The 21736-nt window shown below is 34.4% G+C and overlaps 1 protein-coding gene across 3 annotated transcripts in view; it reads right to left on the reverse strand.

The window, feature by feature from the left end:
- The window catches only part of FSTL5 (follistatin like 5), a 554870-nt gene that overhangs the window by 73267 nt on the left and 459867 nt on the right, over window positions 1-21736 (reverse strand). For 2 of the 3 annotated variants that reach the window (XM_054717663.1, XM_054717662.1), the window contains exons 10-11: window positions 13880-13906; window positions 6553-6671 (exon numbers count right to left, since the gene is read on the reverse strand). In XM_054717663.1, coding sequence (XP_054573638.1) covers window positions 6553-6671; window positions 13880-13906 — 146 coding nt within the window. The remainder of the gene's footprint in view (window positions 1-6552; window positions 6672-13879; window positions 13907-21736) is intronic. The other variant, XM_054717664.1, reaches the window with a different exon arrangement.

The raw sequence follows: 21736 nt of genomic DNA on the forward strand, positions 1-21736 counted from the left end.
ATCTTCATCAGACACCTGTAGAAACGATGTTGCTCATGTTACTGTTATTCAGCATTTATACCAGGCACAGAATATCTATGTCCCAAAATATAAGACCCAAGCATGAAAACATGTATGTGAGTATCTCCTAAACTATAGAAAATAGGAAACACCATGGTATATGTGAAGAACAATAGCTAGGTTATAATAAATAATGGACTAAAAACGTATTCAAGATTAAGAGAGTGGTGAGGAAGGATGACACAATAGTTGAAAACCAGAAGAGTCAAAAAGTTAGTAAGCTTGGAAAATCCTGTCATCCTTGAGCGTGTAATTTAAACATTTTGCCAAACCTATTTCAGTGTTAGTCCTGAATTCATAAGTCTGGAGTAGAATTCTATCTGCCTGAAGTTCACACTATTGGTGACAAGATGAAATCATGTGTACAGCTAGGATAAATATAGCAAGAATCCTATCTAGTAAGGCTACATAACAAAAAAGAAAATAAAAAGATGAAAGTATAACTGAAACCAGGTTGTATGGATTTTTACTAACTCACTATCAGAAGCTGAAGCCTGATGCAATCTGACATTGCACCAAAATTGAATTTTTATTTAGGGCAAGCAAACAGCATCTTGTGAGAGGTTTGATGGAAGATTCTATATGCTAAATATTTCAGTTTTTTATCTAAACTTCACTGGACAGTGAGTTTTTGGGGGGATTGCACTGCTACTCTCAACATGAACAGTGAATTTGAAAAATGTTATATCCATGTTTAATCCTTTTCATGAGAAAGAAAATGATTGTAAAATATTCATTTCCACTACTCACACTCAAGATATTTACTTTCTAAAATCTAGATTAAATAGTTTTGTTGTTGTTTTTTTTTTTACATTAGAACTCCAAACTTATACAGAGCATCTGCAGAGTACATTTTGATTATGTGATCCTGAATTAATAGACTTGTGAGATTTTACTTCCCTTGAATCAATTCAATGATAAATTATTCTATGAAACATTTTTCACAAACACATTAAAAGAAGAACATGACTTTGTGGTAATTATAAAATAAGAAGTATTATGATGATGAGGAAATTAGATGTATATATCTTTAAATTTAGAGAATGCATAAAAGAATAGAGTCCCACGCTCTAGCATGTTTGGAAAACAAACATTATTTAAACAAGGTCCTTGATTAAAAAAGATAGTAAGCCCAGCTGGTATGGCTCAGTGGTTGAGCATTGACCTATGAACCAGGAGGTCATGGTTTGATTCCTGGTGGGGGGTGTACAGGAGCCAGCCAATTGGCGATTCTCTCTCATCATTGGTGTTTCTATCTTTCTTTCCCCCTTCCTTCCTCTCTGATATCAATAAAAAATATTTTTTAAACAAAGAGATAGTAAAACATGATGGTCAATTTTATATGTTACCTAGGCTATGATACACAGTTGTTTTGTCAAACACTTTTTTAGATGTTGTGAAGGTGTTTGTGGAGGTGATTAACATTGACAATTAGTTGACTTTAAGTAAAACAGATCACCCTCCCTAATGTGAGTGGCTCTAATCCAATAAGTTGAGGTCTTAAGATTTAAGAATGAAGTTACTACTGGTTAGTATGGCTCAGTGGTTGAGCATCAACCCATGAACAAGGAGGCCAAGGTTAAATTCCCAGTTAGGGCACATGCCGGGATTATAGGCTGGATCCCCAGTAGGGGGCATGCAGTAGGCAGCTGATCTATGATTCACATCATTGAAATTTTTATCACTCTCTTCTCCCTTCCTCTCTCTGAAATCAATATAAATATATTTTTTAAAAGAATGAGATCAACCAAAGGACTTGTATGCATGCATATAAGCCTAACCAAATGGACACAGACAACAGGGGAGTGAGGGCATGAGTGGGGGGGTGGGGGAGTAATGGGGGAACAAGGACACATATGTAACACCTTAATCAATAAAGAAATTAAAAAAAAAAGAATGAGGTTTCCAATAGAAGTAATTCTGCTTCAGAATTTAACACAGAAATACTGCTTGAGTTGCCAGTCTGTCTACAGATCTCAGACTCAAGAATATAATAAAAACTAAAGGCCCAATGCATGAAATCATGCAAGAGCAGACCTTCCTTCCCCTGGCTGCCAGCTCTGACTTCCCTCTGGCACCCGGGACCTGCACTTCCCTCACAGCCCCGGCTTTGTCCTGGAAGGTCATCTGGAAGGACATCTGGTCTAATTAGTATATTATGCTTTTATTATTATAGACTAGAGGCCAGTGCATGAAATTCATGCATGGGGGGTGTGTCCCTTAGCCCAGCCTGCACCCTCTCCAATCCAGGACCCCTTTAGGGATGTCTGACATCCCTCTCGCAATCCGCTCGCCTGCCTGCCTGCCTGCCTGATCACCCCTAACCACCTCTGCCTGCCTGATTGCCCCTACCTACCTCTGCCTGCCTGCCTGATCACCCCTAACTGCTCCCCTGCCACCCTGATTGCCCCTAACCACCTCTGCCTCAGCCCCTGCACTGGGACCCAGGCTTCCTTCCCTCTGATTGGATGCAGGAACCTGGGACCCAGGCTGGCTTCGCACAGGCCCGCTGCAGGAGCCCGAGACCAGGGGCAGCTTCGCCTGGGTCGGCCACAGCCACAGGTGCCCAGGACCATGGGCAACTTCACCCGGGCCCGGCTTTGTCAGGAAGGACATCTGGAAGGTTGTCCAGAAGACATCTGGTCTAATTAGTATATTGCCCTTTTATTAGTATAGATTTATGTCTGAGTTTCCAGTCTGCTGATCTTAGCTGTGGATTTGAGACTCAAGACTGCAACATCAATGCTTATCTGATTTTCTTGCTGGCTGATCTGCCCTACAAACTTCAAATTTTCCACCCCACCCACCACTACCTGAGCCACTTTCTTAAAATAAAACATAGACATAAAGAGACAAATGCAGATATACATATAGATATAAATATTCTATTGGTTCTGTTACTCTGGAGAAAAATGTTCTCACATAATACTCAACAATTTTCTCATGAACTTATTTTATAATTAAATACTTAAATCTACCAGAATATTGGACCAAATAGCCTACATACTCTGAAATTGAAATCATCCTTGTTTAAAAAGCAATATGAAATAAAGCTCATCCAACTGATCCTTTATGTCATATCCATAGAAAATAATAATTACATAAGAAATATATATATTTTTCTTTTTTGGTATTAATAAATGCCTCTATACATTTAGCAATTATAAGTAGGACATTATAGATTTAATCAATTCACCATTCTTTATATTATTCTTCCTGCTTTAAACTATATATTGGTTAGGTGAAATATTCTTATATTTTAATATCAATATCCAAAGAAGTAGACATTTTATAATTTAAACACACATATAATTTTTAATTATTGCTCTCTTTTTAAAAATATCTCATTTTTCTTACCTCTTCCATAGAGTATATAAATGTTAGTAAATTTTTGTTTTATACAATATAAGAATGCTACTTTTCTATTCTAATATATCTTTTTATTTTATAATATGCATTTCTGCATAATCCCATATATAGAATGATCATAATATTTCCAGAATATATGACTTGCAAAATCTGATGCAGTAAATTAGTTCTTTTTTTTGTCATTTTAGTTCTTAAATAACTAATTATCCCTTCTTTGTCACTGCAAATGTACAATTGTGGATTAAAGGTTCTCAGATTGAAAGAAATTAGTTAAGACTATAAACACTGGTGCTTGGTTTCTACCTCCTTTCAATTTTTAAAATAGAAATGTATATATAACATATCTATTTATGTATATACAATTTTTATATATATACAGACATATAGAGATAGATAAACATAATCCTGTATAGTTTCTACTGTAAATGTTTTAGGAGGAAGTCTGTATATCCAAAGGTTTTAAAGAGAACAAAAATTCAGGTATATAAATTTCACAACCCTTTTGTCCAGACATATGACACAATGTCACATCAAGATTTTGCTTGCTTTATTATTTTTAGACTTAGTGGCCCAGTGCACGAATTTGTGCATATTGAAAGGAAATTAATTAGAAGAAATATTTTAATATCGCTATTTCCCCTTTCTCTATAATAGAAGTGTCAAATTCTAATTCACGATTGACAATGAGAGATCAAAACACACATGTGCGATTGGCGCCAGTGAGAGCTTCATATGTATCATGCATGCACAAGTCAACTTAGCCTTTTATAGATATAGAATAAACTTGCTTAATTAGACCTGCTTTATGATTTAGCTAAACTTTTTCCAACCCAGTGAAGTACCCCAACTTATCTTTCAGGTAATTGTCAGCAACACAGCAGTAAATACCAACACGAAGCAGATTATTATTGTAGATCACACAGGGAGAACAAAGGGTAAAATATTTAACTGCAGCAGTGTTTGACTATATTCTGTGCAGTGAGGAAACTTGAAGTCATTTTCAAGGTCCACCATTTCTTACTTCTGTTCAATCAGGTCAAGTTTCTAAGCTTTCTAAATCTCCATTTTTGGGCTAATGAAAAGAAAGTAGGATACTACCGAATCTCCTATCTACCTACTCCAGGACTTCTGTGAGGATCAAATGAGATGAGGCATGGGAAACACTTCACAGACATTTGGTTAAAGTGTAAAATGTTTGCACCTGGGTATAAAGCAAGTCATGTTCCTGGGCTGAAGAAATTGCAAGGAGGCTAGGTATTAGGGAGAGGAAGCCAAACATTGCTACGTGATGTCATTACCCAGACAGACACTTAGCATATTGGTCTTATATATATATAGATTCTAAATAGCAAAATTAATTCATCTACAGCCATCGAAAAGTGTTCCGGAAAAGCACATTCTGTAAGACATGAGTCGCTGAACCATTTACTGTGTGCTGAACCTGTGTGGAACAGCACACAGGTAATGCAGAAAGAAAATTCTTTGCTTCTATATTTGTAAATCAAATTCATGAGGTGACAATTTTGTGATAAAAATATGGATTTCTCAGATTATTTTATTAGTATTAATAACTAAAGTTTCAATTTCTGTGATGTAACCAACACATCAGTGCCAGCTACAAAACTGTTGGTCCTGTAGGAATCAGAGAGAAACTCTCTTGTCAAATTCTTTTGTTTTTATTTAAATAATAATTTGATGCCAAATTTTTCATACCTGTGTGTTAGCTCAGATTTCTATAATGTTTTTATAAAAATATGAATGTGGTATAAAATTGAATGATTTTCATTATCAGAAGAAAATATTTTTATCTATTTATTTGCACACATATGCACACACATACCTTATGCAAAGTGGGTTTATTTAGTAGTGATATTATATGATTATAAAACAAAAAATTGAAAGTATAATTTAAAATGTTTTCTTACTTGTAAACTATAGCTTAAATATGGTAACAATGCTATCCAGAATTTACCCTATAACTAAAATATTTTTTAAATTAAACACGGTTTCATTTGTTTTAAACCATCACAGACATATTGAGTTAAATTATTTCCTTTATTGAAATTGAGATTACTTTGTCCTACAGAATATCTGGAGGCAAGCTGACCTATCTTATCTCATTCTCAAAATTTTTTTCTTCTCATTCTAGGGCATGGCTTTAAAGTATAAATTGTTATCTCCATACAGATGTTGGCAAAATTAGGTTTCAGTTGTGAGTACATGAAACACAGAGTTTATTTGTGGCATTATTATTCATTAGTTATTGTATTATTTACTTGTGTTATAACTGCAAACCTGCTTTTGCCCGACCCCAAATATAAATATGCAACAACAACACTGACTACTAGTAGGCTAGAAATAAGAGTTGAAAATAAAAGCTGTAAGCTGTGGCATTGATACTTGTTTTTACTCATAGCTCATGGCCATGCCAACCTTACAACTGAGTATCAAGAGAGGGTTACATGATGAGATCTGCCAATAATGTATCTAATTTTGGGTGTTTGGTGTATATCTGAACTTGTGTGGGAATATATGGTAACAGATACCTTTAGTGTTACATATTTTGGTACACACATATTTATGTGGAGGTATATAATTTCTTATTATCTTGAAAAAACATTGCCCTTAAAATATATATAATTATATAAAGTACACATAAATAAGTAAATTGATATTTCCAATGTAATTCTAAATTATTCATTTCATTGAGACCTTAGGAAAAAATGAGATGAAGAGTAAAAGGGAACCTAGATTTATGAAGCAATGACTATACCCCAATTCCTCACTGATTATATCTATTTTCTTCCATTTTGTCAAAGTTAACATTGTCTCCCCAAATGAGAGATGTTCTAAATTAAAGAGCAGGTGAAGTTATTATGTTACATTCAATGTTGGTATTTCACTCCTATCACCTTTATTTTAATTACAAATAAATAATTGGGAATATATAATACATTTTCCCCTCAAATATAAAACCTGCATTAATAACAGCCAATATCATAATTTTAATATTTTCCTCCCAACACATCTCATATATGTCTATATTTCATTGTATTTTCAAAACATAATTCTACTTAACAAAACTGCTACCTAAAAATGCAAAGGAATTATTAAAATACTTGCCTGAAATCCGAGGAGCTTTTCACTAGGCTTAATGTGCCTCTGAAATTCACACTCTATGGGTTGTATCACTTTGATTCCATCTTCGTAAAAAACATAGAACATGTTTCCAATGCCCAGACCTTATAAATAAAAACACATTCAAAAGCTCAAATGAAATTATTAGAAAACTTTACAACCAATACTCAGTGCCCCTCATATTGCTGACAGATCAATCTGCAAAGTCGTGTAATGTTAGTAAAGCAAACCCTGTGTGACCTTCACCGAATTCCCAAGCAACTTTATGACATTAGGCAGACATTCTACCTCATTCTCCCCAGTCTGAAATTCAGTTGCTTTCTGTAATACAACTCAATATTTTTTTAAAATATATTTAGAATAACTATAAATGGAAATAATAAACTCTGATACATAATGTCTGATACCTTCTCTAGTTAATTTAGTTAAGGAAAAAAGTACTTTTGAAGAATTTTATTTATCCTAGTACTTTTGTTGGAATTCCCTAGTGAAAATAAAATTGCATTCTTTGTAGGAATTTAGTTTATATACCAATTTTTAAAAATGAAAAGAATAAAACTTTGAGATTTCAGAAAGTAAACAAATTTTTATAAATATAATCCTATATAGAAGTCTTATATGTCATTTTTTATGCTAGCAGTGTTTGGGACCTATTTCTATACTTTAAAACTTGAATTAATTTGAGGTTTTAGAAAAAACTTCAGTGTACTAATTTAAAGCATACTTTTATTTTTTCACACTACAGATCTAAGTGTGTGGCATGTTAGATTTTGTATCACTTTATAAATCCAAACCTAACCGGTGCAGGACACTACAATGAAATACCAGAATGCAGGTGGGGTTACCTGAGGCCTGCAACTGGGAGCGTCTGCATATTCCTGCACACCTGCTCTCTTCGTTTCCTCTGCTTCTGCCTTTTCCCACATGTCCAGACCTAACAGCATGTATTCCTTCCTTTTCAGATCCTCAGCTGAGTAGCTTCCTTTCCCAGCTGTGTTGGGTTCCATAATCATCTTTGTTCAGTCTAATTACACCTTACATGACTCAGTGATAGCATATGTTCTTTGAAAAGCCAAACCACTGTTGCTTAAAATACTTAAAATCTAAAAACACCTATAAAGAGAAAGGTACTTTATTTAAGTACAAAAAGTTCCTAAGCATTTTTATTTCAATTGAGAATATCTGCAAGGTCTATTAAGTCAAGCCTGAGGATCACAATAAAAGTGTATTAATTTGTAAAATTGTTTGTTGATATTAACACATATTTATTATTATTAAATGTTCTTAGTTTAAAGAGTCACCAATTCTGTCCACCTATCACATGTCCACCTATTATTATAATTTAGAGGAAAGTGTATTCAAACATAATTATGACTTTATTTGTCATGGTGTTTATAATTGTCTTTTGGCACATTAAATTATTTCTATCTAATCATATCTATACACTTTAAATGACTCCAGATTGTTTTGACACATCTTTATTGTTTTATAAATATTTTACACTACTTATATTTTAATATGTGCAATCTTTATCAGGTAATTAAACATTTTAAGTCCAGAGAGTACTACACTATGATGGGACAGTCCTAAATAGCAGAAGGAGCAAGAACTAAATTCAAGTCATATTTTAAAATATATATATAACTTAGTAGTTGTCAGCTATTCTTTGTAATTATTATTGTGCATAAAGGACTATAAATTCCAAGCCCAATGAATAAAATTTTAAAAAGTCAGTTTTAATATAAAAAATGTTTATTTGTATTAATAAGCTTCCAGTGAACATTATCCTAAGATTGATGTGTGCTATATATCAATGACTATCAATTTAGTATTAATTGTTGTTGAAACCTATAAACATAACCAAGTAGTAATATTGTCTGATGATCAGATTTCAGTTACATAGTATATTCAATGATTATTACAAAGCCCATCACTTTTTATTAGTTTTTAAAATGTATCTTTATTGTTGAAAGTATTACAGATGCCCCCCAATAATTCCCTCCATCCCACTCCTACCCCTTTCCCAGGCCTTCACTGTACTAGTGTCTATGTTCGTGGGTTATGGGCCCCAGAACATTTTGGAATGAACATGATTCTGCCTTCCTTTAGCTGCTGCAAAATTGTACTCCACAATCAGGAATGAGAAGATGATTGAATCTGACACTACTCTATGCCAAGTTTGTTTGTAAACTTTCTTGAAACACTTCCTGCCCTTTCTTGTTACTTTACCATATTCTGTACACAATACAATCAGTGGGATTCCACTTTATTCTTGCACTGATGAAATTTCTGAGCTGTATTTTCCTCTAAAACCCACTTAATCCATCCAAATCACCCTTCCATTCTGAGAGACTATTTTCTTTCCTTTTAAAATATGAATTACACATCAGCATTTTTACCAAGCATAAACTACTTTTTAGGTTATTGAAGAAACACAGACATCATTATATAAGGTTTAGTTTGTTTTTGCATTTTATTGTTTTCAGTGAAATGTAATTCTTTAGTGTGTATGAAATTGTTATGCAACAAAATACCATATATATTACTAAAAATAATAATTGTAAAGTGAACAACTAATTACTCTGCCTTGTAATAAAACTTTACCTATATCTTTTAGAGTCATCTTTGAGTCCCTCCCTCCCTATCCACAAGAGGTCTATTTTGCCATTATATTTTTGCTAGACATATTTTGTTCATAAAAAAGTTTTATTTAGTATTTAGCAGCAGAATTTGTAATATGAATATATGATGCAGACATGTTTCTTTTTAAATTTGCTGCTATAATATTGTACATATGTACATTTATTATGAATAGAGTGGGAATAGAACAATATAAATTATCTGATGATGGAGATGATGATAACTGAAGACAAAATCAGATTTTCATTTCGGGCATTCATTAGATTTATTTGTAAAGTAGCAATAACATATTTGCATATATTCACTATAATTATAAGTTTCTATGTTCTAACCTTTCTTTTTTTTTTCTTTTTTGAGAGGGAATGGGAGAATGTAACAGATAGATCAACTCCATTCTCTGGATTCAGACATCTCTAAGGCAAAATCATAGTTATAGAACCAACTGTCGGTTGTGCTATTCAGTCATGGGGTGGAGTTAATCAGTCATGTTACAATTACCTGATCTTAGAATTTGAAGATAATAACTATACTTATATCATAATGCTGTTGTAAGAATGTAATGAGATGGAGAAATTAAAACATTTAGCAGAGTTGTAAGAATGTAATGAGATGGAGAAATTAAACATTTAGCAGAGTGACTGATACATAGTAAGATTTCAAGAAACAAAAACTATCACTATTTTATAACTGATATTATCTCTTATTTGAACCATTAGTGTGTGTGGGGGAAACAAAGGGTGAAATGCACATAACCTGAATATGACTACTGTCCTCATGCTTTCCTCAAACCTATACTGTGAGAAATACTGCTAAATTTCAGTTTTCTATGATGTTAAATTATGTGAATCCATGAGCTGCTAAAAGTTCAAATTTGTTTTCTTTGAGCAGGTCTCAAAGTTGATCCTTTCAGTGGGTCTACAAAGTTAAAGCTGTTTTCATAATAATACTAAGATGTCATTTGTGGGGGGTTTTTGGTGTGTGTTTTTCTCTCAGTCTCCCAAATCAGATTCTCCCAGAAATAGAGTGCACCTCTGAATAGGCTACAAGGCACATGATGTCAAAGTGATGTCCCAATAATTCACTGCAGAAGTAGATATAGGAAGCTAGCATTTCCTATTCAATCAGACACTTAAAAGATTTGAGAAATACGAGTCTCCTCATTGTTTTCTGAAAATATAGCTTTAAAAATAATGTGCTATTTGTGGCTACAGGTAATGGGCTTATTATAATTACTTTTAATAAATTAATAAATACCCACTTAAATTTTTTTTCTGTTTTAAGTTCTAATATGGTAAACATAAGTGGATGAAAATAACCCCCATAGACATAAGCTTATGTGTTCTCAGTCATGCTGGGAAGTGTAACAGGGTCCTGAGTCCCAAGAAGTTTGATAACCATGTAGGTTTTAATTACAATTCTCTCCTCATCACTGCTTTTTATTGTAGGTATATTACAAAAGTTTTTGACTCCAGTGAAAGCTTCATGGCTCTAGTCACAGTAAAGATTGGGAACATGTGCAGGCTGTTTTTCTTTTCCTTTTTCCATCCCCTGGTGAAGTCAGACATATGTGCTTTGTCTTTTACAGGTCGATTGTTAATCTAATAGAGTATTGTGCTCTAGAATGTAATCCATATTTGTTGGTTCCTTGTGAGCTTTCTTTTTGCTTTGTTATTCTTTCTATACAGAAAGAGGACATAAGCAAGAATTACCTGCAGTCTCATAAGAAAGCATTATTTTCCAGGGGATTTTCTAATCAATAATGTGCCTTTAAATACATGGAATAGAGAAAAAAATGGGTGTAATGTGCATTCCTGTCTCAATACTTTGAGGACAGCTGCTCAATAATGATACTGTATTGTGATAATACAAGTATGTTATTTATTATATATAGAAAATATTTTATACCAACAATAAAATTATAACAACAATAAAATTTGGTTAATTTATGATTACTGGATGAATATTTAAGTCAACAACAAAGGAGACTGTGTGGTGTTAATTGCCTTTCTCTGACTTAATTTTACATTACTTTAGCATTTAAGTTATAGTCAAGAGCAAATTATAATTCTGCAATGCAGTGAGAACTTGTGATTATTGTCTTCCTCTGACTTAATTTTATATTACTTGAGAATATAAATTATAGTCAATATTAATATTTTCATGTTCAAATTATCCTAAACTTACTTATCTTATTTTGACATATAGAAGAATTCTTTTTTTTTAGATAAAGAAAAATATAGGCAAGAATAGATTGTACACAATTGCATTTCTCACATTGATAAGTAGGCAGAGGTAGACTTATGATTCATGAATGCTTCTACATTTCTGTTTTAGAGCTAAAAATCTTTTCACACACAGTAGTATCCCAGCATCCTACCTCAATAAGATCCTTATATTATGTTCATTTAAAATAAGACTGACTCTTTCATTCTTCCTATAAAGTTTTGAGGAATGATTGTGTCAAGCTATTTATTGGGCAACATTAATCTAGGAAGTAGGTGCCATCTGACACACACACACACACACACACACACACACACACACACACACACACACATATATATATATAGTATATATATACTAGAGGCCCAATGCAAGGGGCTTGGCCCTCGTAGCCATGGCTTTGTCTGGAGGGTCATTAACACACACACACACACATATATGCGTGTGTGTATTACATATGTATATATATGTGTGTGTATATATATATATATGTGTGTGTGTGTGTGTGTATTATATATATGAGTGATATTATCTCAAACCACTCCTTTTGAGTCATTATACAATTCCCTGAACTTCCAAAGGTTTGCTGAAAAGCTGAATTCAAATCTACATGATTAACTTCACATGTAATGATTAACCTAACAAAGGTTATAAGATAATATAGTATTTGTTTGCTAAGTAATTACTATTAGTTGGAATCATGTATATAATTATATATATATGCATGCATGTATGTATACATACAAAAGGATAGATACCTCTTGTCCCAAAACTATCAGAATAAAATTTTAATAGATTAAAAATGGTTTCAAATAATAAATCTCAATGTGATGTTAAGTGATATGGAGGTCTCTAATACTTTGGGGGTGGCTTGAAGAATGCTATTATAATATCACTAGAGGCCCAATGCATGAAATTCGTGCAAGAGTAGGCCTTCCTTCCCCCGGCTGCCAGCACCAGCTTCCCTCTGGCAACCAGGACCCGGGCTTCCCTCGCAGGCCTGGCTTTATCTGGAAGGTTGTCCAGTCTAATTAGCATATTACACCTTTATTATTATATATTGCAAATTAATAATTATTATAATCAAATAATGTTCATGGTGGTTATTAAACAAAATCAATTTATAAGGCATAATTGTTTCCCATACTTTAAATTTTACATATCAAAGATTCACTACGGAGAATTCCAACTCTATTTCAAGTACTGTTAGATAAATTTGGCTCAGTGAGGTAAAATAACTCATCCAATTTTTCCCAACAATTAACAAGAAAGGCCAGATCTATGGCACCTGACTTCTGATTCCTTAAGTAATATTCCTTCCATTATAATGATTAAATAAAATCAATTTTTAAAATGCTCAGAGAAATATTTGTTTAATCTCAAGAGCAAAGATAATACAAAGACATGTTATCCAACAGATATGTCAATGATAATTTCAATTATAATTGAATTTGTACATTCAAATGTGAAATATTTAAGTGGAATGAATTGAGAGGATATAGTTATACCAGGACCTCCTTAAAAAGGAGATTATATAAATGCTTAAGGAACAACTAATACCAAAGGGAAAAAAGGAGGGAGGTGGCATCCTTCATCTTTGAGAACAAAATTAAAATGAATAAATTCCAAAAATTACTTGAATATTATGATTAATGGCCTTCAAAGGTAGAAATGCCTCCAGCTCATGTGGGAATCTATAATTGGGGAAGAGAAAGTTTGCTTTGGATGGACTGTGAAGACAATAATTTGCGCCATTGTTTACCTGAGTGTAATGATGGTATAGATATTTTTCTCCTTCGAATACAATTAAAACCCATTGATGGGCTATTTGAGTACCTGGTCTAACACTTTCCGGCCTTTGTGATTAAGTAAAAAATAATAATAACAACAATAATAATAAATGACAGTAGATACCATTTATTGAATGTGGATTATATTTAAAAAACTGATAATAATCCTATGAGTATTAATAAATATCCTTATTTTTGAAATAAGAATATTATTGCATAAAAAGACCCTAGTGATGGAGACTAAATTTGAATCCAGGTCCTTCAAGTTTATAACCCATTTTGTTAAATAATTTATTATATTCCCTAGATAAGGCAACAGTTTTTATATTTGTTCTTTTCTTAACCTAATGAGGGCTTATTATGTAAATTATGTTTAACTAAAGATTCTTTTATTTTTTAACTTAATTTTATACTCTTAAAGGTATTTCAATATATTGTAATTTAATTTCCTGGCTGTATATCAATTATCAATTATGATTCAAGCTGATGAGTGGTATTAATATATTTAATGTAGAGATTTACACAAAAATGTTGAAATATAATCAAATAAAAATATTGGCTCAAAATAAAAACCGGTTATTAAAACTGATAGTCAACATATGTACTAAAAGATTAGGCAAAATAATCACAACAATATAAGAAATAATAGAATTTAGTACCTTCTTCTCTCCATAATATGTTAGCTACTGCAGCATGTTAAAAAGAAAGAGAAGGAAAAATGAGTACAGAGAGCTTCAGTTGCACAGCAATGCAAATAACTATTCAGGAGGTCACACTCTCCAAGGCGGAGCATGTACATAAAAATAGTGAAGTGAATTCAACAAACTACTTTAAAATGAACAAAACAGTAAAAATGCTGGGAATAATTAACAATGTTCCATTCATTTCTTGAAATAGCCTATTCTTCTTTGGCATAAAGATTTTGTTAATAAACAAAGAACAGTTTATGCATCATCGAAAAGAATGGAATTTTTAAGTTAATTGTATTGAAGTACAGCTTTAGCATAAGCATTGACAGTTAAACTATTTGTTTATTTGACAGTATCATTAAAAGTTACTAACTGAAAAAGTTATATTTTTATAATTCTCAATATTCCTGAGTAAGATTTTTTTTATAAATATAGGCTTTTGAACCCAAAAGTTGCTTATTTTAAGTAAATACATGTTTTCACTCTTTAAACAAGACAGAATGATATATACACATCTATGTGTGTATATATATGTATGTATGTATGTATGTATGTATATATATCTGGCATATTTCAATGCAAAGTAAAGTTTATATTAACTTGTTTCTAGACAATATGTTTATTAAACACTAGAGGCCCAGTGTGCACGAAATCGTGCGCGGTTAGGGTCCCTAGGCCTAGCCTGGCCTCCCTAGCATGGCCTCTGCAGTCCTGCGAGGCTACATGAAGCTCCCCGCCTGGGGATGCTCTGCGATGCTCATGCTCGCGGCCCCTTGACTGCTCTGCAAGGCTCCCCCTGCCGCTGGACTGCTCCGTGAAGCTTGCTGCTGCCCCGCGAACCTTGAGGCTGGATGCTCCCCTAACTCCCCTCGGCCCACCACTGCTACGGCCCGCCACTACTACGGCCCGCCACTACTACGGCCCGCCACTACTACGGCCCACCACTGCTACGAGAGGTTCCCCCGCCTTGTGACTGCTTCCTGAAACTCGCTGCCGCCTGGGTGACTGCTCCACTAAGCTCACAGCCACAGCCGCTCAACAGTCCCCAGTCCCCCCTCCTGGAGAGCGGCTGGGGGGGGGGGGTCTGGGGGAGAGGGGGGATGATGGAGAGGTGCTCCATGCACTTCATGGTGACCTGTAGCCCATTCGGTCGTGACGCCACCTAGCTCTTTATATATATTAGGATGGTACAGCGCTAAATCAGTGGAGAGTTAAAATAGTAAGATAGAAATAAAGAGATGATACCAATAGAAATATTCTCAAGGAAATGTCTGCCTGCCTTACTAATTCAAAGTTATCCAATTTCTATGTTTTCAAAGCAAAATAATATAAGGAACAAGAAAGTGTAACTAACAGAAAATCTCATACACATATAATTACTCCCTGAATATTTTAACCATATTAAAGCATAATCACTTTTTAAAAAAAACAAAAACCTGAATATCCATGGTGGACGTCCAGCACTCCTAGCTGGAGGCTGAAGGACCAAGCATGCAGTTTTCAGCACCTGCTATATATGTTTTTAAATACATTTTTGTAGAGTAAGCATTTTTTGTGATTTTGGGTGTTCTTAATTCCTTAAGAATATTTAGTCAAACATGTAACATGACATGTATATCTCCTCAGGGCATTTTATGGTGCTGTTCTTGTGATTTAGAGTGTGTTTGGCTTGTATATGAAAAGAATAGATCTATTTGCAAGGAGAGGACATAGGCCTGTGAAGGGAGAGAACCATGCTAACAAATAATTATGACCATGTGATAAGTCCAATCAAACAAACAAATACCAGGATCAGTGGCTAGGGACAGGACAGAATGATTATCTCTGAGGCGTAGAGGTTGGGTAGCAAAGGGCGGGGGATAGCTTCATTGGGTTGGTGATATTCAAGAAATATAATGTCATCCAAGCTCAGAAGAGGAATGTGGAGGGCAGGGACCATGGCTAGAGACATTTGAGGTATACCAACAGACCACACCATAATACATCTAGAGAAATTTAAGTAATTGAATATAGTTGGAAGGCAAAACGCGTAGGAGCTGAGGCCACAGTATTTGCCCATGATAAAATCATGAAAGTCTTGTACACAATGTCAAGGAGATAAACTTTTTCTCTGGAGGCTCAGGAAAGGTTGAGCCATGATTACATTTATCATTATTTTTCTAGAGTATAAGAATGGTAACTAGACATATGATCACTCATATCTCCATCCATTCACTTAGTATTGAGTGAAGGCCTACCATGTGCCAGATATTGTATTCAATACACAGATTAGAACAGACCCAGCTCTGTTCTAATAGAGCATCTATTTTAGTTAAGGGAGGGAAAGTGAACTAACAGTACCCAAATCATGGTAGAGAAAAAAATTGCAAATTCTATGTGTTATAAAAGAGAGAAGCAGTCATTGTTTTGAACAGCTGGATTAGATGTAGTCTAATCTGAGACTGGAGGAAACTTCCTTAATGATAATGCTGAAGGTGACATCTAAAAGATGAATAAGAGCAAACTGAGTGAGAATTTTAGAGATATAATTTATCGATATGGGCAAAAGCATGCACAAACCCTAGTAGTACATCAAAGCACTGCTATTTTAAAGGACTAAGAACTTAAAAATAAGGATGGTTTATTTTTAAGATAAACAATCACTTATGAGAAAGTACCAAAAAGTACATGGTTTGTGATATTAACATTAGAGAAGATAAAATTAAAGGCACTACATATTGAACTTAAAATTATATAAATCAAATACATAGCAATATAATATGAGGCAGAAACTATTAGGACTGGATACAACATTGATAAAGCCACAGCCACATTCTGCTTTTTTTATTCTTCACTCTTAATGTTTGGAAAATGAAGAAAAAAAGGACAAAGTTTCAATAATATAATTTTAAGATTGAATTAATATTTTTATAACGAGTACTAGACTATACAAACAGAAAGTATTTTCTTTTCAAGATGTCTTGAAAGATTTTCAAGACTGGCCACAAAGTACATTAGAAAATGAAGTCTCTATTCTGTATGTATATGCCAATAAGCATTAATAGCTTAGACATACTCAGACAACAATAGAGAAAATATGAAAACATGTTTAAATCCAAAAATTTCTTCAATAAATTAAATATTTAAAAAATAAAATGTAATCACAATTTATATAAACTACAAAAATAGTAATTCAACATGTGGGCCCAAAGAGTTTTAGCCAGAAGATAAAGTATAGACTTAACTGATAAGCAAGATAGATGGATGGATAGATAGATAGATGATAGATGATAGATAGATAGATAGATAGGTGATAGATAGATAAGAGAAGAAGAATGAACAGAGTGAGAGAGGGAAGGCAGAAGGAAGGAATACCTGTAGCTGTAATGATTTTAAATTAATACAGACATTTTTACTAATAAACTTGATAATCTGGATTTCATAACAAAATCTGAGGAAATATATCTAAATTGAACATAAAGCATAAAATTGAATAAAAATAACAATGGTACTTAAGATGATAATTCTAAGATCAGAATATCCTAGTCATAGAGGCAGAGATTATATTAGTATTGTGAATGAGCATACTGGATGTTTAATTTCTTTTGTATCAAATCAACAAGCCCAGATAAGCCAAGAGCTTGCTCTTCCCAGATTCTCTCCTTTTTCCCTCCCTGCTCCAGCCTTGCCTCACCACTTGAAACCTTTCTTTCCTACACAAGGTAAACCCCAAATGTGAAACCCCAAATGTTGAATCAGGTTACAACAGTACACACTTTCTGCCATACCAAAGAGATCAATATAACCATTTTTATGAATAAAAGTAATTATCAATAAAAGGAATGTTATTTTATTTGGACTGCTATTTACATATGGGAATGGTTTTGTTTGTCATATTAATTTATCCTTCATACAATATAAACAGCTACCTATAATAAATTCAGGCTTCATAATGCCACCCTTATGCTGAAAAACACATAATGTATGTATAAATGTGCGTGGGTGCGTGTGCGTGTGTGTATGTGTTAGTATATGAGCTCAAAGTCCTTAGCATAGCATAGATGTCTCCCATGATATGCCTGTGCTATATTAAATTCACATTTCAAACATCAAGTCATTTAAAATCTCTTAGTCTTTACTCTTATGTTAAAACTGACAGTAATATTCTTAGCAGAATTATTCACCTAATTTCCTTCTAGTTTTTCTTTAAACCAGCTTAGATTTTTGTCTATTGCTAGCCTGTGTAGAGCTAAGAGTTGGGCTTACTGACTTTTTTCTCTACATATGGAATCCCGTGAAACACGAATGCATTCCTTAATATACCATAAATAAATTTTCTGTTCCTAAAGTTTTTATTTGTAATTAGAAAATAAAAACCTCACAGTTACTGACTCCCGCCCCCCCCCCCGAGTAATTTAGTACTTATTCATGACAGCTGAAATGTCAAATTCTTTCTGAAGATAACATATGCCTTATGCCTTATAATGAAAATCTGGTTCCATGGCGATGCCTGGATACTAGTAACAGAATCTTTATTAATGCTTTAAATAAATTGCCTTATTTTATCTATTATAGACTTGCTATTGTATTCAAAGTGATAGATTTCCTATTAGATATGCTATCTATGTAGAAATACATGTGGAGAATTGAATATCATATAAGCAACAGCAATAAGAGAGTTCACTACATAGCAGCATGCTATAGTACTGAACAGTTACTAGTGTTTTCCTTGGCTACCCATGTGTAAACTGCTTGGCTTTTCAACTAAATAAGATTTTTGCTTGTCGTCTTCCTCTGAAAGTGTAATGTTTTCAGCAGTGCAAGACATTTTTTTATACTACATTTATCTGAGGATAACATTTCAGCTATATGTCTTATTGACTGCTTCTCCTTTGGATCTGAGAAATTGACAACTTTAGAAGACAAACAAAAAAGGATGACATTTAAAAAATGTAGGTAAAATTTAATGTAACTGAAAAAAATGTATGATTAATGTTAGGGCAGTTGAAATTTGTCTGAATGTGCATATGGAGAATGAAGTGAGATATTTAAAACACACTATTTTTAGGATGGAAAGCTATGTAATGTATGTCAAGTACATTGCCTGCTATATGCCAAATTCAAAACCACTTTTAAGTCAAACTGTCACTCTTTTGGCACTAATTGAAGAAATTGTCCTCTGTGACTACACAGGTTTCCAAACTAGTGTCTAACATTAGCTGATTAGGCTATAGTGTCTAACTTGCACTAGGGCATACAACCTAGACACTGGCCAGAAATAGATGGTTTAATTTCTATTTATATATATAAAAGCCTAAGCGACCATTGCAACTGAATGGATGACCAAATAGGCTGCGTGGGGTGACCAGTCCCGCAGGGGGGGCAGTTGGGGGTGACCAGGCAGGGAGAGGGGGGTAGTGAGAGGTGACCAGGCCAGTGTGGGGGGGGCAGTTGGAGACAACCAGGCCAGCATGGGGGGGGCAGTTAGGGGCAATCAGGCAGGCAGGCAGGTGAGCAGTTAGGAGCCTGTGGTCCTGGATTGTGAGAGGGATGTCCGACCAGTTTAGGCCCGATCCGCAAGATCGGGTCCCGGATTGGAGAGGGTGCAGGCTGGGCTGAGTGGACCCCCTCCACCCCCGTGCATGAATTTTGTGCACCAGGCCTCTAGTAAAGTGATAAGATGGGATAATAAGGTACTTTGGTGGGGGGCGTGTGGCTTGAATCAAGAAATCATGTTAGAAAAGAAAAAGCACAGAGAATAAGAATTGTAGAAATGCATGGGTAAAGGCACCATGGCATAGAGTCAGGGCTATGATAATTTGTGATAACATACAGAAGGACTCAAGAAGACATGAAAGGCAGGAAGGGACTATACAACCCACAGAAGAGGTGAGAGGGTCAGCAGTTTTCTGACTACGTAATGTCAGGTTCTGCGTTCTGAATGTGGACACATCACAGACTACTCCACGTTGCCAGTGTAACATTCACATCAATTCTAAAATAACCTGTACTTAACCATATAGAGTCTACTCCTGGTCACCAAACAAGTCTGATCAAAGCCAACACAACATAAGGATTGTTGCCATGTCAACCAATTAAAGCTAGCACGCTAAACAAGTAAAAACTATATCTATCTTTTGCTCCAATGCCAAACTAAGTGAGCATATTATCTGCAGTGGCTGTTGCATGATGCGTAAAAAATTATCTCCAACTTAGTGGCTTAAAACAAAAAAAAAAAACATCTATGGTCTTGTGGGGTGGGGTGACTGGGCGGGTTCTGATTTGGGGTATCTCATGGAGCTCTGGGCATCTGAAGGCTTGTTGTGGCTGGAAGATCCACTTCCAAGGGGCCTCACTTGCATGCTGGCAATTTGGTGCTGGCCTTTGGCGGGAAGCTTCAGTTCTTAACTCATGGGGTTTCCCCCCAAACCTGCTTAAACATCCACACATACCGGCGATTGGCTTCTCCCACAATGAGTGATCCAAGAGAGCAAGGCAGAAGCCATAAGGCCCTTTATGACCTGGCTTCAGAAGTCATATACTCCACCTTCACCCTACCTTCTATGTGATAGATATCTGAGGTATTTCAATGCAGGAAGATATTACAAGGGTGTGGACAACAGGAGAGGAGGATCTTTAGGACCATCTTGGACACCACACCATATTGGCATTAACAGACTGTTTAGGAAACAAACATAGTGTTAAGAAAATGTTTCCAGCTAATATCCTCCTAGCCAGACTGCCAACACCTAAGCTTCTCTTAATACAAAAATCCTAAGCCCACCATAGTTAGAATGTAACTTGATAGTTCTTCACACAAATGATTGACTGTGGCTTTAACAGGACAAACAACAAGCAGGACATTATTATTACTTTTAAATAGTTTTTATTAATTTTAGAGAGGAAGGGAGAGGGAGAAAGATATCAATGATGAGAGAGAATCATTGATTGGCTGCCTCCTGCACACCCCACACTGGGGATCGAGCATGCAACATGGGCATTTGACTGGGAATCAAACCATGACCTCCTGACTCATAGGTGGATGTTGAGCCATGCCAGCTGGTCTAAACAAGACATTACTAAACAATTGCTATTAACGGGCTAAATAGGGGAAAACTTTGCCTTCTAACTCATTCAGATACCTTACCATTTTAAGTAGATAGCAAGCAAAGGTACTTACTCTTTTATTTTAACTTCCTCATCTAGAAAATATACCACAAGGTTCATTTAAGAATTAAAAAATAAAATGATTATAACATATTTTAAGTAGTATTTGGCACAGAATAAATTAATAAATGAATCTTAGCTATGTAATTTTTATAAAAGGCTACCATTCTTAACAATTTTATTATTCCTTTTGTATTCTGAACTTCTCACTATTTAATATGTATTTAAATACATATTTAATATATTTATATTACATGAAATGTTAACATGAATATAATTATATTTAAATATAGTATAAAATAAAAGATATCTAATATTTGAATAAATTGACTAGAGCTTATTATTAAGATAAAGATTGTTAGAAAAATATTTTGTGAGGTAAATTGCAAATTATAATTACAAGCCTTAAATATCCTGATACTTAAGGCATTCTGGGCAAATATATGGCTTATAATTCAGTTAAGTCTGTTTATCTTTTTTAAAATATACTTTTATTGATTTCAGAGAGGATGGTAGAGGGAGAGAAAGATAGAAACATCAATGATGAAAGAGAATCATTGATTGGCTGCCTCCTGCCCGCCCCCTTCTGGGGATCGAACCCAAAACCTGGGCATGTGCTCTTGACTGGAATCCAACCTGGGACCCTTCAGTCCGCAGGCTTACGCTCTATCCACTGAGCCA

Source organism: Eptesicus fuscus, chromosome 6 (genome assembly GCF_027574615.1).
Source record: "Eptesicus fuscus isolate TK198812 chromosome 6, DD_ASM_mEF_20220401, whole genome shotgun sequence".
Lineage (NCBI taxonomy): Eukaryota > Metazoa > Chordata > Mammalia > Chiroptera > Vespertilionidae > Eptesicus > Eptesicus fuscus.